Genomic DNA, 18,734 nt, shown 5'->3' on the forward strand with positions numbered 1-18,734 from the left:
CTTAAAAGCAACAGGCTAAAAATGGATATAGGTTCCTCTGCAATGGTTGTATTAACAAATTACAGTCTGTTCATACAAATGGTTCAAACTGCAGCCACATACAAGGGTTTTTTTGCCAGGCTGTCATTAAGACTGCTTTTTCCCCTTAACCCACTCAGAGAAGCCCACTAACAACTGGAATTTTATTTTGGTGCCTTGCCTAGGTAATTACTTCCTTGTTAGACCCTGCGTTTGTCCTCTTGATCCATACATCTCCAAATGACTACTCCGTGAGTGATGTCACAAATGTCCAAGAAACACTAGCCCTCAGCCTCACCTAATCGTATGTTCCTTGCACCTCCCTAGTCTCTGACGCAAAAAATACCTAAGTCATGGTTGATGTCTACTTCTCCCTCAGAGCTTATTCTGATCAGACACCATTTTGTTGTGGTTGTTGTTGTCAAGTCCACTTCATAAATAGCTGTCAAAATGGCTCATCCTCTTTGCAATCCACTGATAAGTCTTCAGTTAGACCCCTACCATCTCTCACCAGAGTTGTTTCCTTGTACGCAGTTTTGTCAACCTCCAAATTTATCTTCCTTAATTTCTTTTTAAAAATGTTATCAAAATTTTATTTCCCCAGTTTTAAATCCTTCAGAGGATCTTCAGTGTTTTCAAAATAAATTTGAAACTTCATGGCATAATGTACCAGTACTTCTTGATCTGGCCCTTGCCAGCTCCTTTCTTCTCTGGTCGCTAGCTTAAAAGGATACTCTGTTCCAGGAAAAATAAGTGCTTGCCATTCTTCAAATATGCTGTGGTCTCTCTTAAGCCCCCATGGACTTGGGTTTTGTTCTTAGTCTAATTAAAAAATTCTTTTCTTTTCCTTTCAACCCAGGTAATTCTTACTCATCTTTTAAAAATTGATTAATTTAACAGCCAATCTTTAATACATTCAAGTGGATTCCTCTTGCATCAATAAATTCCCCACCTCTACTGGATCATTCCTATCATTAAGCAAACTACTTCTATCAACCAATGAAAAGAACAACAAACAATACTCCCTTGATCACACCACTCCCTTTGCTAATGTACCATTTCTCTGCTCACCATCAGAGCAAAACTTCAATATTTTTTCCTGTAATATTCCAGTAAAAGTATTCTGAATCACCTCTTTTAATACTCAGTCCACTCGTAATTTCAGCATCTTTACCTAACTTGACAGCATGATATGACACAGTAGATGAGTCTATCCTATTTTGGATTCCATGTTATTTTTCTTTGGTTTTCCTCCAAACCCACTGGCCACTTGTAGGCTTCTCAGGTTCTTCCTCTACCCTATTTATAAATGTTGGACTCCACTTCATGTGGTTTGGGGCCCTCTGCTCTCATTAGATAATGTCATCTAATCCTATAGCTTTTAGTGCCATCTATATGCACCACACCACACAGACACACTCAAACACACACACAGAGTCATAGACTCACCCCTAAACTCTGACAATTCCATTTAGGAGTCTAATAGGAATCTAAAATTTGACAAGTTCAAAACAGAACTTACATCTTACCTCCCAGATCAGTCTTCTCCCAGCCTTCCATTTCTCAATAAATGGCTCCAGTAGATGAAGCAAAAAACTTAAGTCTTACGTAAGGCAATAACCTAATTAACTGTCTTCTACTTCTACCTTATCTGTCCTTGGTCTATTACTTCAGTGCCATTTTGAATACAAATACCAGGACATGTAACTCTAATTGCCTAAAATCTGCCAGTGGCTTCTCTGATTACACAGTCTAAAGCAAGGGATAATAAACAATGGCAATGGGCCAAATCAAGCTTACATCCTGTTTCTCTACAGGCCATAAGCGAATAGATTTTGTGTTTGTAAAGGGTTAAAATAAACAACAAAGAATATGTGATAGACCACATATGGCCTGCAAAGCATAAAATCTTTACTGTCTGGGTCTTTACAGAAAAAATTTGCTGACTCCTTATCTAAAGTAGAAAACTCCCATTGCTAAGTGATGCTGTGTCACATGACCTTGAAGATCTCCCATTTGTTTTGTGATCATAAATCTCACTTGAATTTCATCTACATAAAAAAGGGACCCTGCCATATCCAGTTATATTCCCAGCAACATGCCTCAATAAATGTCTTAAATCAACAAAAGACAACCACATTCCTCATAATTATTATTTTGCATCTCAAGAATGCTGTTACCAAAAGGACAGAAACTTCTACTCTTTCCAGGGTTACAACTTTCACAATTTTAACTGGCTTCTAACTTAGGCTCCTTAACTCAGAGATAATCAAGCTGGGAAGATGCACCCCTCCATTTACTTCCCAAGTAATAAGGAACCAACAGATCTCAAGTGAAAGATAAAAAGACTTTCTGGCATTTAAAAATTGACAGGCATGAAGACTGAAGAGGAAAGGAATGAAGAAGTAAAGCAAGGAAGGAGATTTAGGCATCCATGGGCAGGGGTAAAAATGGAAAGCTAACAATTCTCTAGAATCAGGAGGCTTGGCCTAAGCTATTAACCTGTTAAATTCTCTCAGTGAGCAAGAGGGAAGTGGGACTCAATACTTTTTTGAGTTCCCTTGGAGAAATGTGTTCTTATTTTTGGATATGGAGAAATCAAATCAACATGGATCAAGATATTCATAGTAAAAAACTCTAACATTAGTAATAAACTCTAACAAATGTAAAAATTGTATTGCCACCATACTGTTGTGGAAAAGACCTTAAATTTCATAGGTTCACAGACTTCCTAACTTAAAAAGACTGTGATGAATAGGAAAAAACCTGCTACTTGTCTGCCAACACCCAACTCTTCTCTTCTTTCTAATGTAACTCTGATTTTTATTAGTGACAACAATGTATCCAGTTAAATATATACATTTCGCAGCTTCCCTTCCCACTCCTTGCAGCTAAAGTGCTCATGCTATATAGTTTTAGTTTATTGAGGTCACTGGCTTGAGCTTCTGGGAAAACTTTTTAAAAGGCAATTGAGTTGTGGGGCTTCTGGGTGGCTCATCTGGTTAAGTGGCTGACTCTTGGTTTTGGCTCAGGTCTGGATCTTGTGATAGTGAGACCTAGCCGCGCGTGGAACTGTGTGTTTAGCTGGTAGTCTGCTTCAGATTCTCTCCATTTTGCGCTCCTTGCCCCTCTGGCCTTCCCCCTGGTAGCGCAGGCTTACTCTCTCCTTCAAATAAATAAACAAATAATATCTTAAAATACATAAATAAACAAACAAATAAATAAATAAAATCTTAAAAAAAATAAAGGAGAATGAGTTCTTTGGCATGTGCTCCATTTTCCCATTATCACTCTTATCTTTGTCTGTAACATGGATACTATACTGGAGGGAGATCAGCCATCTGTGACTTTGAGGTGCAAAGCACATGCTTAAAACAGCTGTGTGCAGAAGGTTAAAAGGAACCTGGGTTTCTAACAATATCAAGGAGTAACCACCCCAAATCTAAATTACCTACTTTCAGATTCCTATTAAACCAGAGAAACAAAATCCTTCTCCTGTGTTACACAAGCAGCGACCACCTTCTAAGCCTCTGGTCCTAGTAGCTGAACTTCATGTCCAGAACACTGCACAGTTGGTTCAACCTCTTTCCACAGCAAAAATACCTAAACCATGACACTTGACCAATCAGGATGACTTTAATGCTTCCAACGATAGGAAGCTCATTAACTTAAATTGGGTCATTTAAGTGTTAATTGCAAGGATAGGTTTATAGTCCACAGGAATTTCTTTTCCTGTGACTTTTATTATCTATAGTCTAGTAAGGGAAATTTATTTTTAATAATGTCAAGTGTAGCACATATATACAATAGAATATTACTCGGCCATCAAAAATGAAATCTTGCCATTTGCAATGACATGGATAGAACTACAGGGTATTATACTAAGTGAAACAAGTCAATCAGAGAAGATAATTATCATACGATTTCACTCATGTGGAATTTAAGAAACAAAACAGAGGATCATAAGGGAAGGGAGAGAAAAATAAAATAAGACAAAAACAGAGAGGGAGGCCAACCATAAGAGACTCATTAACTACAGGAAACAAACTAAGGGTTGCTGAAGGGGAAGTAGGTAGGGGATGGAGTAAGTGGGTGATGGGCATTAAGGAGGGAATTGAAGTAATGAGCACTGGGTGTTCTATGCAACTGATGAATCACTAAATTCTACCTCTGAAACTAATAATATAATATTTGTTAATTAAATTGAATTTAAATGAAAAATTTTTAAAAAAACCATTCATGTTACGGTATATACAACTCTAAAAGTTTGAGAATATGGCACAGTAAGAAAAACTGCTTTCTATTCTTAGGGCAACTTACACAAACATTTCAATTTCACTTGGGTAGAGTATGGGCTTTAGATCTCTAAGTCTGAATCCTACCTGGCTCCATCACTCCCATCTAAATGGCCCTGCTATGCTATTAACCACTTGTGATTCTGTTTTATCAAGAGCAAAACACGGTTTAGTCCTTTATTTAAGGTGAGCACTTACAATGTGCCAGGAACTGTCCTGAGTGCTAGAGATACAAGAAGTATAATCACAAAGAAACCCTCATGAACCTCACAGTCTGCTGAGAGAGATAAATACCAAAACAAAGTCAGGTAGTCCTATGAACACGTATATAAGGCACAGAGAATAAAGGGAATGAAAAATAAGAATAATATTTTAGTAGACAACAGCAGAGATAATTCATATTGTGCGCTTACTAAATGTCAGGAACTACTACTCTTACTTTTTCTATTGATTCATTCAATGTTAAAGAGTAGAGAAAATCCCACTAAAAGCACTTATACCTCACAGAGTTGTTGTGAAGTTTAATGCGAGAACACATGAAAAGCTCATGGAACAGTGTCTAGCTGTAAGCATTCAATAAATGTTAGCCATTAATATTTCTAGTAACTTTTTCCAAAGTATTTCTTTACTTCATTAAGACCTTGAACACTTAGGACTTAGGACACTTCATTTTCCTAGAGAGACATGGTCAATGATTTTTTTTCTAGTGGCAAAATACTAAAGTATATTGCTATGATTGGCAAAAGCTAAAATAGGAAACTGACTTAAGAGAGAAAGTATAACTGAAACAACAAAAGGCAGGGGTTGGAAGAGGTGGGATCAAGAGCAAAAGTGGAGAATCTACTATTGGAAAGAAAAAAATTTCTCAGAGACAGAAGTAGTAAGAGTTAAGTGTCTCCTGTTCTTTCTCTTTTTTTCTTTTTTTAAGATTTTATTTGTTTATTTGACAGAGAGAGTTGTGCCCAAGCAGGAGGAGCGTCAGGCAGAGGGAGAAGAAGAGGCAGGCTCTCCACCGAGCAGAGAAGGACGCTGGGATCATGACCTGAGCCTAAGGCAGACACTTAACCACTCAACTGACTTGGCCACCCAGGCACCCCTTGTCTCCTGTCTTTCTGAAATCACTATAAATTTCTCAGAGTTAGTGACTTTACCAGATCTTATATAAAATACTCTTAAGTATAACCACACAAGGCAAAAACAAAACAAAACAAAACAAAAAAACAAGGACCAGGACATTCCTTCCCATTTGGCAAAGATACCAAAGACTCTGAATTTCCAGAGCAGAGGACAACACTGACTTGATAATATAATTATGATCAAACTAGTCACATCAACAGTAATTCCCAATGAAGCAGAAAACATCTTGGCTAGAAAAAAAACACCTAAAAAGGTATACCTCACACATGCTGTATTTTAAAAATTGAGCCTACAGAAGCAATTCATCCCTGCCCAACTTCAAATCATCCCCTTTCAAGACGTTTTATTTAATACACAGAAGTATAATTCACTCTCCCTCTCCTTCCAAAAAGTTTTTTTTTAACTATGCAAGAAAATACAATTTTCTTTTTGAAATGATAAATGTATCATTTCGAGTTCAGATTACATATATAAAATTTTAATTATTTATCTTCAGCTTGAAGACAATAACGCATAAAGGTAACAAAAATTACACTTAATCTTACCTTCGTAAGATAATCCACTTTCAAGTTGTCTATCATCATATTTTTCTGGGATAGCTCTATTTTCAGTAACTGAATATTATGAAGTAATTCCTTGCGTTCAATTAGTTGCTGGGTGATTTTGATTTTACCATCTCGCTCTTCTGATGATGAAATATCATCTGTAGGAACAGTTGTTTCTAAACTAATATCTTCAGATTCCAGAGAGCTAGAGATGTTCACTTTTTTTGATGCCCTGGCAATTTTTCGAGACATATTTTTTTTTTTTATGGCTCAGTTTTCTTCTCCAATTCAATTTCAATTTTCTGCGGGTTAAAAATATTAAATGTATTCAAACATTCTCTATGGAAAGCTTAAGTATATTAAAGAGATACTAATGAATGCCTAAGTAGTTATTAGACAATCTGGAGGACCCCTCATCTAGGACAGATTAGTAAATTACTGCTCAAATCAAACATATTAAGCCAAGCTCATTAAATCCTACTATGAATTTGCTCTTGATGAATAAAAAGCCCAGTTCTGGGGACAGGAATCTTACTTGTAAGAAACAAAGAAATGTTCGAGATTAAGGATAAAAGCCCCAGTCAGTAGTATCCAGGAAAGCTACAAATAAAAGCAGCACGTGTTCAAGGTTAGGGAAATCACTACTGAGTTGATCACGAGAAAGTTATGTCTACTTAGAATCTTGAAGGATTTAGAGCAGCAACAAGAGAAAAGCATGCAAGAAGTAATGTTGGTACAGAAGTGGCGAAAATGCACAATAGCAGAAGATAATGATAGTCTTGCTAGAGCCAAGCCTTTGTGATATTGAGTAGGACTCGCCCTATCCCCCATACACAAACACCCATATAACTTTAATAATCAAGACCGCGAGAGCTTTGAATGTCAAAATGTGTTCGAAATTTATTCTGCAGGCAATGAGGAGTCACTTAAGATTTTTTAAAAAGGGAAACAGGGAGACAAAAACATTCTAATAGACTTCCAGATAAAATGAAAACAGGAACGTAGAAACGATAAACTCAAGTATTCTAAATCGAACTTCTTACCCTTTCACAAGAATTTTAGCAATTCTCGTTTCAACACTACATGACATAATAAATTATATACGGTATTGCAGGCATCAGCTTTTCTAAACTAAATGATTAGAAAAGCGTGTGGAGGGCAAACGGCATCCCTCCCAAAGGGAAAAGGGGTAAAGAAAGGTGAAATCTGAGAGAGGCAACATCTTGTTTATAAAGGATCGGGGGCTGGGGCAGCCCACATGTGTGGAGTGAAGAAGAAAAGGCAAACTTGGCAGTGTAGGATGACTCCCTGCCCCGTGTTGAAAGGAAGGGATAAGCGCGAGCTACCTGGAAAGATTCAACTACTCCACGTTTAAGGCTGGGCCAGCCACGACCGCCGCCTCTTCAAGGAGCTGAAAGTGTCCCCCAAACAGAAACTCAGGTTGCAGCTCCTCCAGAAGGAATTTCAGATTGGGGACCGTTAGGACCCGTAACCAAGACAACCACTCCCGCGCCCGTAGGAGGACGGAGGAAGAGGCTGCGTGCAAGCGCCCTCGCCGCCGGAACTCAGCCTGGATCCACCCCAACGCGGGAAGCAGTGCATGCTGGAAGTTGTAGTCCAGAGGCCAGCCCCGCCCTGGTCCTGTAGGAAATAGCTCCGGGCTCCGCCCATCCTCCTCGTTTTCGCCCAATTCTCGGAGTCCTCAGAGAGCCAACAAATGTCAGCCTCGACGTTTTCCCGCGAGAGGTATTCATTAATACGCTGGAGCGGGAAGGGCTGAACTTCGGGTTAAAGAATAGTTGTACCGTAGGGCTTCTACTTGGCACTTTTCACCGGAAGAGCGCCGTCGGGGTCAGGATTCCGCGCTACAAGAAAGATGCTCAAGTCCAAGACTTTCTTAAAAAAGACGCGGGCGGGCGGCGTGATGAAGATCGTGCGCGAGCATTACCTGCGGGACGACATCGGCTGCGGCGCGCCAGGGTGCGCGGCGTGCGACGGTGCTCATGAGGGGCCAGTCCTCGAGCCGCAGCCCCTGGATCCGGCGAGCAGCCTGTGCCCCCGGCCACACTACTTGCTTCCGGACACCAACGTGCTATTGCACCAGGTGCGTCGGCTGACGGGCTGTTTGTGGTCGTCTCGACATTACCAGGAGAAGGGGGGTGTGGCAGAATAGGAAAACTGAGGCCCAAAGAGGAGAGTCTTGGACGTCCTTAGGGAGAGGCAAATCCCATCTCGGGACCCTTGCCTCCTGTCTCCCAGGCCAGGTTTATTTTCTTTGGAAAAAAAAAAAAAAAAAAAAGAATTTTTTTTTTTTTTTTGAGGTCTTGGAGTCATAAGAATTTTAGATTAATTTTCTAACTCCTGGTGTCTCTTCTGCCTTAGATTTTAAGTGTCTGGAGGCCGGGGACCTGGGCTTCTGTGGCCTCCAGCCTGCGACTCCCAGGCAGCTTGTAAGTGCCTACGAATGAAAACTTTGTGGGCCAACATACTTCATTTTTAGTGGGCTTAATTCTCCGAAGTTATGTAATTAGTCTGTTTATATGTAATGTTCTCTAATAGATCTGAAAGGTTTTCTGTAGCATAATAGCGCCTTAGTTTAATGTATACGTGCTGTTTTGATTAAAAAAAAAAGGGGGGCAGGGTTTTATGTTTGGCAGAGACAGTTTAAGTTTTCTTTCCTTATTTTATTTTATTTTATTATTATTTTTTAAGATCGATGTTCTTGAGGACCCTGCCATCAGGAATGTGATTGTACTACAAACAGTTCTGCAGGAAGTGCGAAATCGGAGTGCTCCAGTATATAAGCGAATCAGAGATGTGACTAATAACCAGGAGAAGCATTTCTATACGTTCACTAATGAGCACCATAGGTAGGGGGAAGATTATGTTAATTACCAGGAAACCATAGAATTAGCTAAATTGGGGGAAGGGTTCCTGGCAGTAATTGTGACATTGTCAGAAGATGTCAAAATGTTTTCATTTTGAATTGGTTTCAGCATGAGTTAAGCAGTAAAATCTTGGCAGGTGAGGTTTCGCTAGGTTCCTGGAATACCGCATTATTTGATAACCGACATAAATTGATAAAATGTAAGAGTTTATGAAAGAGAGGTTTAAAACTGTAAAGCAGATTTATAATTAATGGGCTTTCAAAAGTTAAACTAATAACTTTTTAACTGATCACGTTGAAGAAGATAGGGTTAAGAAACACTTCTTTGTTGTGTTTCAGATTGATGCCCTTTGAACATAACGTGTGATCTTAGAAAATATAGTGCTATTTCTTATGTTACATAAATGATCTGTGTCCAGTTCTATATACTTTTATTAGATTACGGCTTCTCAACTTTGGTACTGTTGACATTTTGGACTGAATAATTGTTTGTTGTGGGCAGGCTGTCTTATATGTCATAGGATGTTTCGCAGCATCTTGTGGTTCTCTACTCGCTACATGCCCGTAGCAACTCCATCTTCCCCTTTCCACAGAGTTGTAACAACCCAAAATGTCTCCAGTCATTGTCAAATGTACCTGGGCAGAAAATCACATCAGTGGATTAGACAGTAGAATTCTGGTATTGAAATTTCATTGAAATATGCATATTTAAAAATATTTAATTTTTCGATTTTCTCATTATTTCTATAGCCCCAATTTAAATATTATTCTTATAAAAATCATTGGTAAAGCACTTGTCATCTTTTTCTTAGCTTCATGAAATTCAGAAGCAGAAAGTTGTTTTTCAGTGCAGGAAGATGCAAGTTTTTGTGGAGCCTTACCATCAGATTCTTAATGAGAGGTTAGCAATTTTTCTGCTTAAATGCAGTGAATAGAGCTTAGTAATACTGGTATTGAAGGACACTTGGGCAAATCTTATCCCAGATTGTATTACTCAAGTCACGCCACAACTAACTCACAATTTAATGATAGTGTCTGACTGATAAGCTTAAAGCTTTAGCAGGGGCATTTAATGGCGAGGAATGAAGCCGTTCAAAAAACTTCTAATAAGTTTAGGATTCTAAAGTTGAATCTCTTAAGCGTTGAGAGTTTTTGTACTGAATTTTGTTATTTTATTTAAATTTGGCTTTGGAAAAATAGATTTAAGAAAGTAAGTATGCTGACATATTCAGGACTTTAGTGTGGATAGACTACGAAGGAATATGCAGTCATTGTTTTTGGTCTTTCAGTCTCGAGATAAGTTCTGCCATTTATTGAGTGTTTACCACTCGTGATTTACACGTATTGTATGTTTAATGACTATAGAATCATATCATTAAGCATCATCCTATTTGTAGCTTTTGGGAATTACCCTTAATCTACAGTTCAAATAAAATTTATCAAATCTGCGAAGCTTTATTATAGTTCAGTGGTTATTAAGCATTTATGTTCTAAGACTTTTCACATATTCTTCTTCTTATTGATTTTTTACTTATTACTTTCTTTTCAATATTTAGAGAAACTTATGTAGAACAAGAACAGGGAGAAAATGCTAATGACAGGAACGATAGAGCCATTCGAGTAGCAGCAAAATGGTACAATGAACATTTGAAGAAAATATCAGCAGAAAATCATCTACAAGTTATCTTCATAACAAATGACAAGAAAAACAAAGAAAAAGCCATAGAAGAAGGAATACCAGCTTTCACCTGTAAGTCTAAATGTAGAAGCTGTTAATTTTTATAAGCATTTCCAAATAGGAACTACCATCAGGTCCTCGATTAGATGTTTACTTGAACATGTAACAGTTTCATATTCCTATGTAACTCCATCTGATGTTTGCATTTCTCAGCATTTCTCAGCCAAGTGAGTTGTGGTGCCCAGTGGCTCTTAATTTCCTCATCACCCTTCGAAATCGGCTGAGCAATAAAAACTCATAGAGGGAAGCCTGGGTGGCTCACACAGTTAAGTGTCTGCCTTCAGGTCAGGTCATGATCCTAGGTCCTGGGATCAAGTCCTACATTGGGCTCCTTGCTGAGTGGGGAGTCTGCTTCTCCTTCTGCCTGCTGCTCCCCCTGCTTGCGCTCATGCTTGCGTGCGCGCTCTCTCTGTTAAACAAATAAATCTTTAAAGAAAGAAACCTCATAGATATGATTGATCCAATACTTCTGCTTTGATATGACCATATCAACAAATGCAGGTTTAAAAAAAAAAAAAGAAAAGAAAAGAAAACACTTAACTTTATCAAGAACAAAACTTATTTTTCAGGTGAGGAGTATGTTAAGAGCCTAACTGCTAACCCGGAGCTCATAGATCGTCTTGCTTGTTTGTCTGAAGAAGGGGTATGTTTGAATTGTTTTATTTTGTTTTTGAAACTTGAAAATATTAAATTGCCACTTTGGGATCTTGTTTATAGTTAATCCAATTTAAAAATTGGAATATTGGTAGGTAAGCTGGAATTGAATAGGACTTGGGTTATAAGCAACAAGAGTGGCTGTAATAGGCTTATCAAAATGCCATTCCTAAAAGACTTGACTAAAATAACACTCTTCACTCAGAGACCCTCAGCAACCTGAGTTGGGCCTACCACATGGTGGCACCATTTGTTTGATGACTGAATATAGGAATCTGTGGCTGGTTTGTGAATAAGGTGTAAGTATTTGACAAAAAAAGACATGGTGGGCATTGGAGATAGCATAAAGCTGAAGCATTAATGCTGAAGGAAGAAAGGAGGGAGTCATAAAAGGTAGAGCAGGAAGGGTAGGGGCCAGCTAACAAAGATCTAGAATTTACTCTCTTGGTCAGTAATTTTTAATCTTATTCCAAAGGCATGCTATGAAGAGAAGGTAGCAGGTAGGATTCTGCACTCCGTACCTTATAATGGCATGCTATAAGAAATTAAGGGTGGATGAGGGTAGGCCTGGGAGGAATGAGGGAGAACGATGAGAAATGTTTATTTGAAAGACCACTTTAATGTCAGTTTGTGAGTTGATGCATTGTATCAAGGGCAAAGTTAGAGGCAGAAGGAGGAGTAAAGGGATCCATGCAGTAGTAAAGAGAGGGCTTGCTAAGTGAGTCTATAAACCTCGGGCATTCGCTTCCCTACATGTGAAATGTATTTAACAATATTGACTTCATAGCATTGTTATGAGGATCAAATGAAATAATGACAGTAGTATTAATAAAATTCTTACTCAGTGCCTTGCTTATACCTATAGTAAATGTATAGTATGTGTAAACGGCAGCTATCGTTATTATAGAAACAAGTTTTATGGGATAGAACATTAGACACATATCCAGTCTTTACAGTATTTTCTTCATCCCTGCTTATCTTCAATCAACTACAAAATTAAAAGGAAGTGAGAAAATAAGAGCTGGGCTTTACTTTCAGAATAGAGATTTAGGGACTGTTCTAACTAGTTGCCTCTGGTTGTTTTGATTTAATTCAGATGAAAAATTCAGTTTCTCAGTTGCATTTTTCATCTTTCAAATGCTTAAGAGTTGCTCGTACCCAGTGGCTACCATATTGGAGACCATAAAAACAATATTCCCATGATCACAAAGTTGTTTGGGTAGCGCTGGTTTAGAAGAGAAGAGAAGAAATCTAATGCTGGTAATATATAATATTTGATTGAGGACTGTGGTAGGGAAAGTGTAGGACATGACGAAATTACGGGTGGTGCTGTTGTAATACGACACGTATGGTCTTCAGATTCACTGTGACTGCAAAATCTCACAGTAAAAGCTGCAGAGCTAATGGGAAAATGTGGTAGGACACACTGAGAAGCTTTGTGAAGTGGTGGAAATAGGGTTATCTAAATTTGGACAAAAAGTTATAGAAGGTGTAGATTGGTATGGCTCATGAAACACATAGTAGTCTGGGGTGACAGATGTTTGAGAGGTGACTTTGTTTTGAGGGTTCCTCTGTAGCTTTGTTCAGCTAGCTGCAGTTTTCTGCATTCACCTAGTATTTTTTTTTAAAGATTTTTATTTATTTATTTGAGAGAGAGAGATCACAAGTAGGCAGAGAGGCAGGCGGAGAGAGAGGGGGAAGCAGGCTCCCTGCTGAACAGAGAGCCTGATGCGGGGCTCGATCCCAGGACCCTGAGATCATGACCTGAGCCAAAGGCAGAGGCCTTAACCTACTGAAGCACTCAGGCGCCCCCACCTAGTATTTTTTAGTATAGCAGTTGAATTAGAACAAATTCATGTTTTCAAAACAAGCATTATGGGAGAACTGACTATACTTAGCCCCTAACCCAGATTTGGGATGTCAGGGCTGAGATGTGAAGGATGTTAACTAAGCAAATTTGCTTCAAGACAAGGACATTTTAGCCAAATTATGTGAGGGAGTTAACCGTTGTAATAACTAGGGGAAGAGCATTTTACACGGTGAAAATCAGCAAGTAAAGGCTCTGAGATTAGAATAAGTTGGCGAGATCACGGAGCAGCTGGAAGAGTGCCCGGGATGGAGTAAGCAAGGGAGAAAACATTACACACAGGAAGTCAGAAATATAGACAGGGACCACCAGATCGTGCAGGACGGAATGAGATAGGGTGAAAAAATTGGATTTTAGTCCATGAGTGCTGGGCACATGTTGAGTGGGAAAATAATAAGATCCATCTGGCTGCTCTAAGAGAATAGATTAGAAGCAGGGTCCTCCAGTTAGGAAGATATTTTAGAATTCCATGGGAGACAAGACAGAAAATTGGACCATGGTAGGACCAGTTAAGATAGTCGGAAGTAATCAGACATTGGGGGTGTTGTATGTCAATGTTTTAAGGCATGGTGATAGATTGGAAGGGGCTGTGAGGAATATGGATGACCTTCGGTGTCTTGCCTGAGTGACCATGTGAGTGGTATCCCTTCATTTACACGGGATGAAGACGGGGAGCAGGATTGAGTGGAAATCACAAATATGATTTTAGACATGTAAGTTTGAGATAACTGGTAAAGCTCTCAGTGGCTTTGTGGTATGAGTAGTTAGTTGGATATGCAAATCTGTAGCTCATGAGGGAGTTTAGGACTAGAGATGTAGATATACTAGAGATAAGAATTTGGATCTCATCAACATATAGGTGGTATGTAAAGCCGTAAGACCAAATGAGAATATGTGAGGCAGGGATTGGTAGACCTTTTTTTTTTTTTTTTAAAGGTTTATTGAGGTATAATTCGCATATCATACAACCCAGCCATTTAAAATATACAGTTTTTTGTATAGTCGCAGGATTATGCAGTTATCACCACAATCTAATTTTAGAACATTTTCTTCCCTTTCAAAATAAACCCATATCCATTACCACTCAATCCTAGTCTGTCCCTGCAATGCTCTTGCTTTAGCCCCAAGCAACTACTGATCTTTCTGTCTTCATAAACTTGCATATTCTGCACATTTCGTATAAATGTGATCATGTAATATGTGGTCTTTTTTGACTGCTTTCATTTTTCTTTGATACATGCTTAGTCATGTGTGAGAGGACTTGCTCCATCATATGGTAATTTTATATTTAACTTTTTAAGGAACTGCCAAACTATTTCCCAAAGTGTGTGCAGGAGTTTACATTCCACCCAGCAATGTATGAGGGTCCCAGTTTCTCACCAATACATGCTGTCAGTCTTTTTCATTGTAACCATTCTAATGAGTGTCAGGTGATCCCTCAGTGTGGTTTTGATGTGATTTGCATTTCCCTAATGGCTAATGGTGTTGAGCATTTTTTCATGAGCTTATTGGCCACGTGTATATTATATGTAATAGATACCTATGTACTGTAACTTGTGCATATGTATGCATATTTCTTTTCAGATCCTTTGACTGGTTTCTAGTTGGGTTGTCTTATTATTGAGTTATGAGAGTTCTTTTTATATTCTGGATTCAAGTTCCTTATCAGATAAATGATTTGCAAATATTTTCTCCTAGACAAACTTTGTGAGGAATCAGATTGTAATTTTTTTTTTTTTTTTTTTTTTTTAGTTTTGCAGGCTTTATGGTCTTAACGCAAGTACCCGCCTCTGCTGTTGTAGCATGAAAACAACCATCAACAATAGATAAATGAAAGAGCATGGAATGTAAAACTTAATTTTCCAAATACAGGCAGTAGGTTGGACGTGGTGCATGGACCTTAGTTTGCCTAGCCCTGATTTAGGGAATTGAATACAGATAGAAGAGAGAACAGGTCCAAGGGCTCAGCCCATGGATACGCCAGTAGATGTCAGAAACATGAGGGGAACCGGCAAATGAAATGTAAAAGGAAAAGCAGGTGTAAAGTTCTTGGAAGCCAAGTACAGAAAATGTTTCAGGGAGGAAGGGCTGATCATCCGGGTCAAATGTTGCTAAGTCAGAGTAATGAGAACTGATCGTTGGATTTAGCATTATGACATTTGCAGGGGGTGGGTACTATCCAGAGTAGTTTTGATGGTAGGGAGGCAGAAATCTGAATAGAATAGGTGAAAAATAGGAAGAGAAAAATTACAGTATGGTAACACTTCCCGACGCTGCGGTGGGAAAGGAGAGAAATGAGGTGTTTGTCGGAAAGCAAGAGGGATCAAGAGGTTTTCTTGTTTTAAGTGGGAGAAAATGACACGAGAGTAAACATGGGTAAGGTAAAGAAACCGTGGTAGGTAAAGAAAAGGGCCTATAACCACTCTTGGGATACTCCAGTAGTTAGAGATCTGGAAAAGCAATATGGGCAGAGGAAAGTAAGGAGGGGCTACCAGTGAAGTAGGACAGAAACCCACGGGGTGATGATTTGGATGTAAAAGTGTCTCAGGGAAGGAAAGGTCATTTAAAAAAATCTTGATAAGACAGAGAATGGAGCACTGAAATAGCGGAGGTATTAGCGACTTCAACGATAGTGGCTTTGGTGACTGACAATGAAACTTGCTTACAGTGGATTCCTGAAAGAATGCGGCCGAGCAAATAGACACACAGCAATTACAGATATTATTTTTGTGGCCTATTGGTGTGAAGCAGAACAGAGGATCAGCCAGGAGACCCAAAGTTAATTAACTATATTTATTTATTTTAATAGGTCATGTTATTGCAAATTTATATGATGGTGTGAATTTGTAGTAAGGGGAGGTAGGAAGTTTGTATCTAGAGAGAGGAGATTATTACAGGACAAAGTTCTTGAATGGAGGAGAGGAAATGGTAGATAGTGCCCACTGGAAAGAACAGAAACATTGTCTTTGTTGTTGCATGAGAGCTCAGCAGAAGGCTGAGGTTTTTGTTGTTTTTTTAAGATTTTATTTATTTATTTGACAGAGATCACAAGTAGGCAGAGAGGCAGGCAGAGGTGGGGGAGGCAGGCTTCCTGCTGAGCAGAGATCCCGATGTGGGGCTTGATCCCAGCATCCTGAGATCATGACCTGAGCCAAAGGCAGAGGCTTAACCCAATGAGCCACCTAGGTGCCCCAGGCTGAGGTTTTGATACAGATGGGGGGAGGAGGGCAGATTCAGGGTCAGGAAGATGAAGCAGGTCTCCAGTGACTGCTTTTGCATCTCAGTATGGAGATTGCGGTCACTCATCTGAGAGGGAGGCAGGGACAGGGAAATGGGAGAGTTAAGGAAAAAAGGGACTAATCTCCGTGGAAGGTTGTGGGAAATGAAAAAGGCAATTAAAGGAGCCAAGCAGTAAGGATTTTGGATGTTGAGGTCTCTAAGAGTCCTGATAGGTGTTGTGGTAGACCTAAAGCAGTTCCTTTCCTACTTCTATCTCATATTCTGAACTGTGTAATATACCCAAAATGAAAATAGATTTTCTTGTACTTTAGTAGCCACACCCTTTCCATGGAATTGAAATTTCAAAATACCCTTCATTTACCTACCGACCTGCTCACCTGACCTCCTTAACTACACACCTTCATTATGGAAGGCCCAGGGTGGGAAGAGGGGGTGTGCAGAGTTTATTAGGGACATATCTATGGCTAAATGCTGAAATGTAATGAAATTGAAATATTTGTGTAAGTTGCCCTAAGAATAGAAAGTGCTTTTTCTTACTGTGCCATATTCTCAAACTCATAGAGCTGTATATACCATAATGTGGATGGTTTTTTAAAAATTTTTTAATTCAAATTCAATTTAATTAGCATATACTATATTGTTAGTTTCAGAGGTAGAATTTAGTGTTTCGTCAGTTGCGTATAACACCCAGTGCTCATTACTTCAAGTGCCCTCCTTAATGCCCATCACCCAATTGCTGCATGCCCTGACCCATCCTCCCCTTCAGTGTTTCCTGTAGTGAAGAGTTTCTTAGTGTTATTTTATTTTATTTTTCCTTTCCTTCCCCATATTCATCTGTTTTGTTTCTTAAATTCCATATGAGTACAATCCTACGGTATTTGTCTTTTAGGTTTTTTGTTTGTTTTCTTTTGTTTTTTAAAGATTTTATTTATTTATTTGACAGACAGAGATCACAAGTAGGCAGAGAAACGGGCAGAGAGAGACAGAGAAGCAGACTCCCTGCTGAGCGGAGAGCCCGATGTGGGCTCGATCCCAGGACCCTGGGATCATGACCTGAGCCGAAGGCAGAGGCTTTAACTCACTGAGCCACCCAGGCGCACTTGTTTTGTTTTTTTGAGAGAGAGTATGTGTGTGCGCAGGGGTGGGAAGGGACAGAGGGAGAGGGAGAGGGAGAGAGAGAATCTCAAGCAGATTCCCCACTGAGTGTAAAGCCCAATGTGGAGCTCCATCCCAGGACCCCAAGATCATGGCCGAAATCAAGAGTTGAACAGTTATTCCAGATGCCCCATGGATTTTTTTTGTTTTTGGTTTTTGTTTTTTGTTTTTTTTTTTAAAGATTTTATTTATTGATTTGAGAGAGAGACAGTGAGAGAGAGCATGAGCAAGGAGAAGGTCAGAGAGAGAAGCAGACTCCCTGTGGAGCCGGGAGCCCGATGCGGGACTCGATCCCAGGACTCCAGGATCATGACCTGAGCCGAAGGCAGTCGTCCAACCAACTGAGACACCCAGGCGTCCCTGTTTTTGTTTTTTTTTTAATACCTGATAGAGATAATCACAGTTGTTTATTGAGTGTATGGAAGGTTTACATACTAACTACATCTTGTGGTTTGCTCATTTCACAGAATGAAATAGAAAGTGGAAGAATAATATTTTCAGAGCATCTTCCTTTAAGTAAGCTACAGCAAGGCATAAAATCTGGTACATACCTTCAAGGAACATTTAGAGCAAGCAGGGAAAATTACTTAGAAGCTACAGTATGGGTTCATGGAGACACAGAAGATGATAAAGAGGTAAGTTTTGTGTACATAAATTCCATGTACCTAACAGAAGGTTAGGTACAGAAGGTTTCTCTTCATGATTTTCTTTTCATAATTTTCTTTCACAAGAGTTTAAAATTTTGTAGGAGAATTTGAACTTACTCTACCCCAGCTTAAAGACAGTTACGTGAGAGGTCATAGATAATAGAATGAATCACTTTCTTTGAGAGCTGCTTATGGAAGAAAAGAACTTTTTATTTACCCCACTTTTAAGAGAATAAAAATCTCAAACAATTAAAAAAATAATAGGATGCTTCTATTTTCTGTATTATGCCTAGTTATGAAAAATGCTGTTTACATAACATATAAATGCTCCAGAGGGCTTCACACACTTTAACAAATAGGAATCATTTTTGGGTGCTCGCTGTTTGCCAGATAGTCTTCTGACTGCTTTGAATGCTGCATTTCATTTAATCTTCAGCCTATGAAAGCAGGTACTCTTTTTTCATTCTACCCAATCAGGACCCTGAGATTTATTTTTTAATTTTTTTATTTTTTAAAGCTTTTCCCACTTTTTTTTTTTTAAAGATTTTATT

The 18,734-nt window shown here is 39.0% G+C and overlaps 2 protein-coding genes across 5 annotated transcripts in view; one reads left to right on the forward strand and one right to left on the reverse strand.

Moving 5' to 3' along the window:
- PIBF1 (progesterone immunomodulatory binding factor 1) overlaps window positions 1-7,514 on the reverse strand; it is a 151,574-nt gene extending 144,060 nt beyond the window's left edge. For both annotated transcript variants that reach the window (XM_032841070.1, XM_032841071.1), the window contains exons 1-2: window positions 7,342-7,514; window positions 5,996-6,297 (exon numbers count right to left, since the gene is read on the reverse strand). In XM_032841070.1, coding sequence (XP_032696961.1) covers window positions 5,996-6,247 — 252 coding nt within the window. In that variant the 5' untranslated portion in view covers window positions 6,248-6,297; window positions 7,342-7,514. The remainder of the gene's footprint in view (window positions 1-5,995; window positions 6,298-7,341) is intronic.
- Window positions 7,515-7,661: 147 nt separating this feature from the next.
- DIS3 (DIS3 homolog, exosome endoribonuclease and 3'-5' exoribonuclease) overlaps window positions 7,662-18,734 on the forward strand; it is a 28,392-nt gene continuing 17,319 nt past the window's right edge. The window contains exons 1-5 of one of the 3 annotated variants that reach the window (XM_032841069.1): window positions 7,662-8,099; window positions 8,378-8,445; window positions 10,439-10,632; window positions 11,190-11,263; window positions 18,004-18,171. In XM_032841069.1, the coding sequence (XP_032696960.1) occupies window positions 7,872-8,099; window positions 8,378-8,445; window positions 10,439-10,632; window positions 11,190-11,263; window positions 18,004-18,171 (732 nt within the window). In that variant the 5' untranslated portion in view covers window positions 7,662-7,871. Of the gene's footprint in view, window positions 8,100-8,377; window positions 8,446-8,707; window positions 8,866-9,700; window positions 9,784-10,438; window positions 10,633-11,189; window positions 11,264-18,003; window positions 18,172-18,734 lie in introns of those variants that run through there. The other 2 variants (XM_032841067.1, XM_032841068.1) reach the window with 2 other exon arrangements.

Source organism: Lontra canadensis, unplaced genomic scaffold, assembly GCF_010015895.1.
Source record: "Lontra canadensis isolate GAN:19392208 unplaced genomic scaffold, GSC_riverotter_1.0 scaffold119, whole genome shotgun sequence".
NCBI lineage: Eukaryota > Metazoa > Chordata > Mammalia > Carnivora > Mustelidae > Lontra > Lontra canadensis.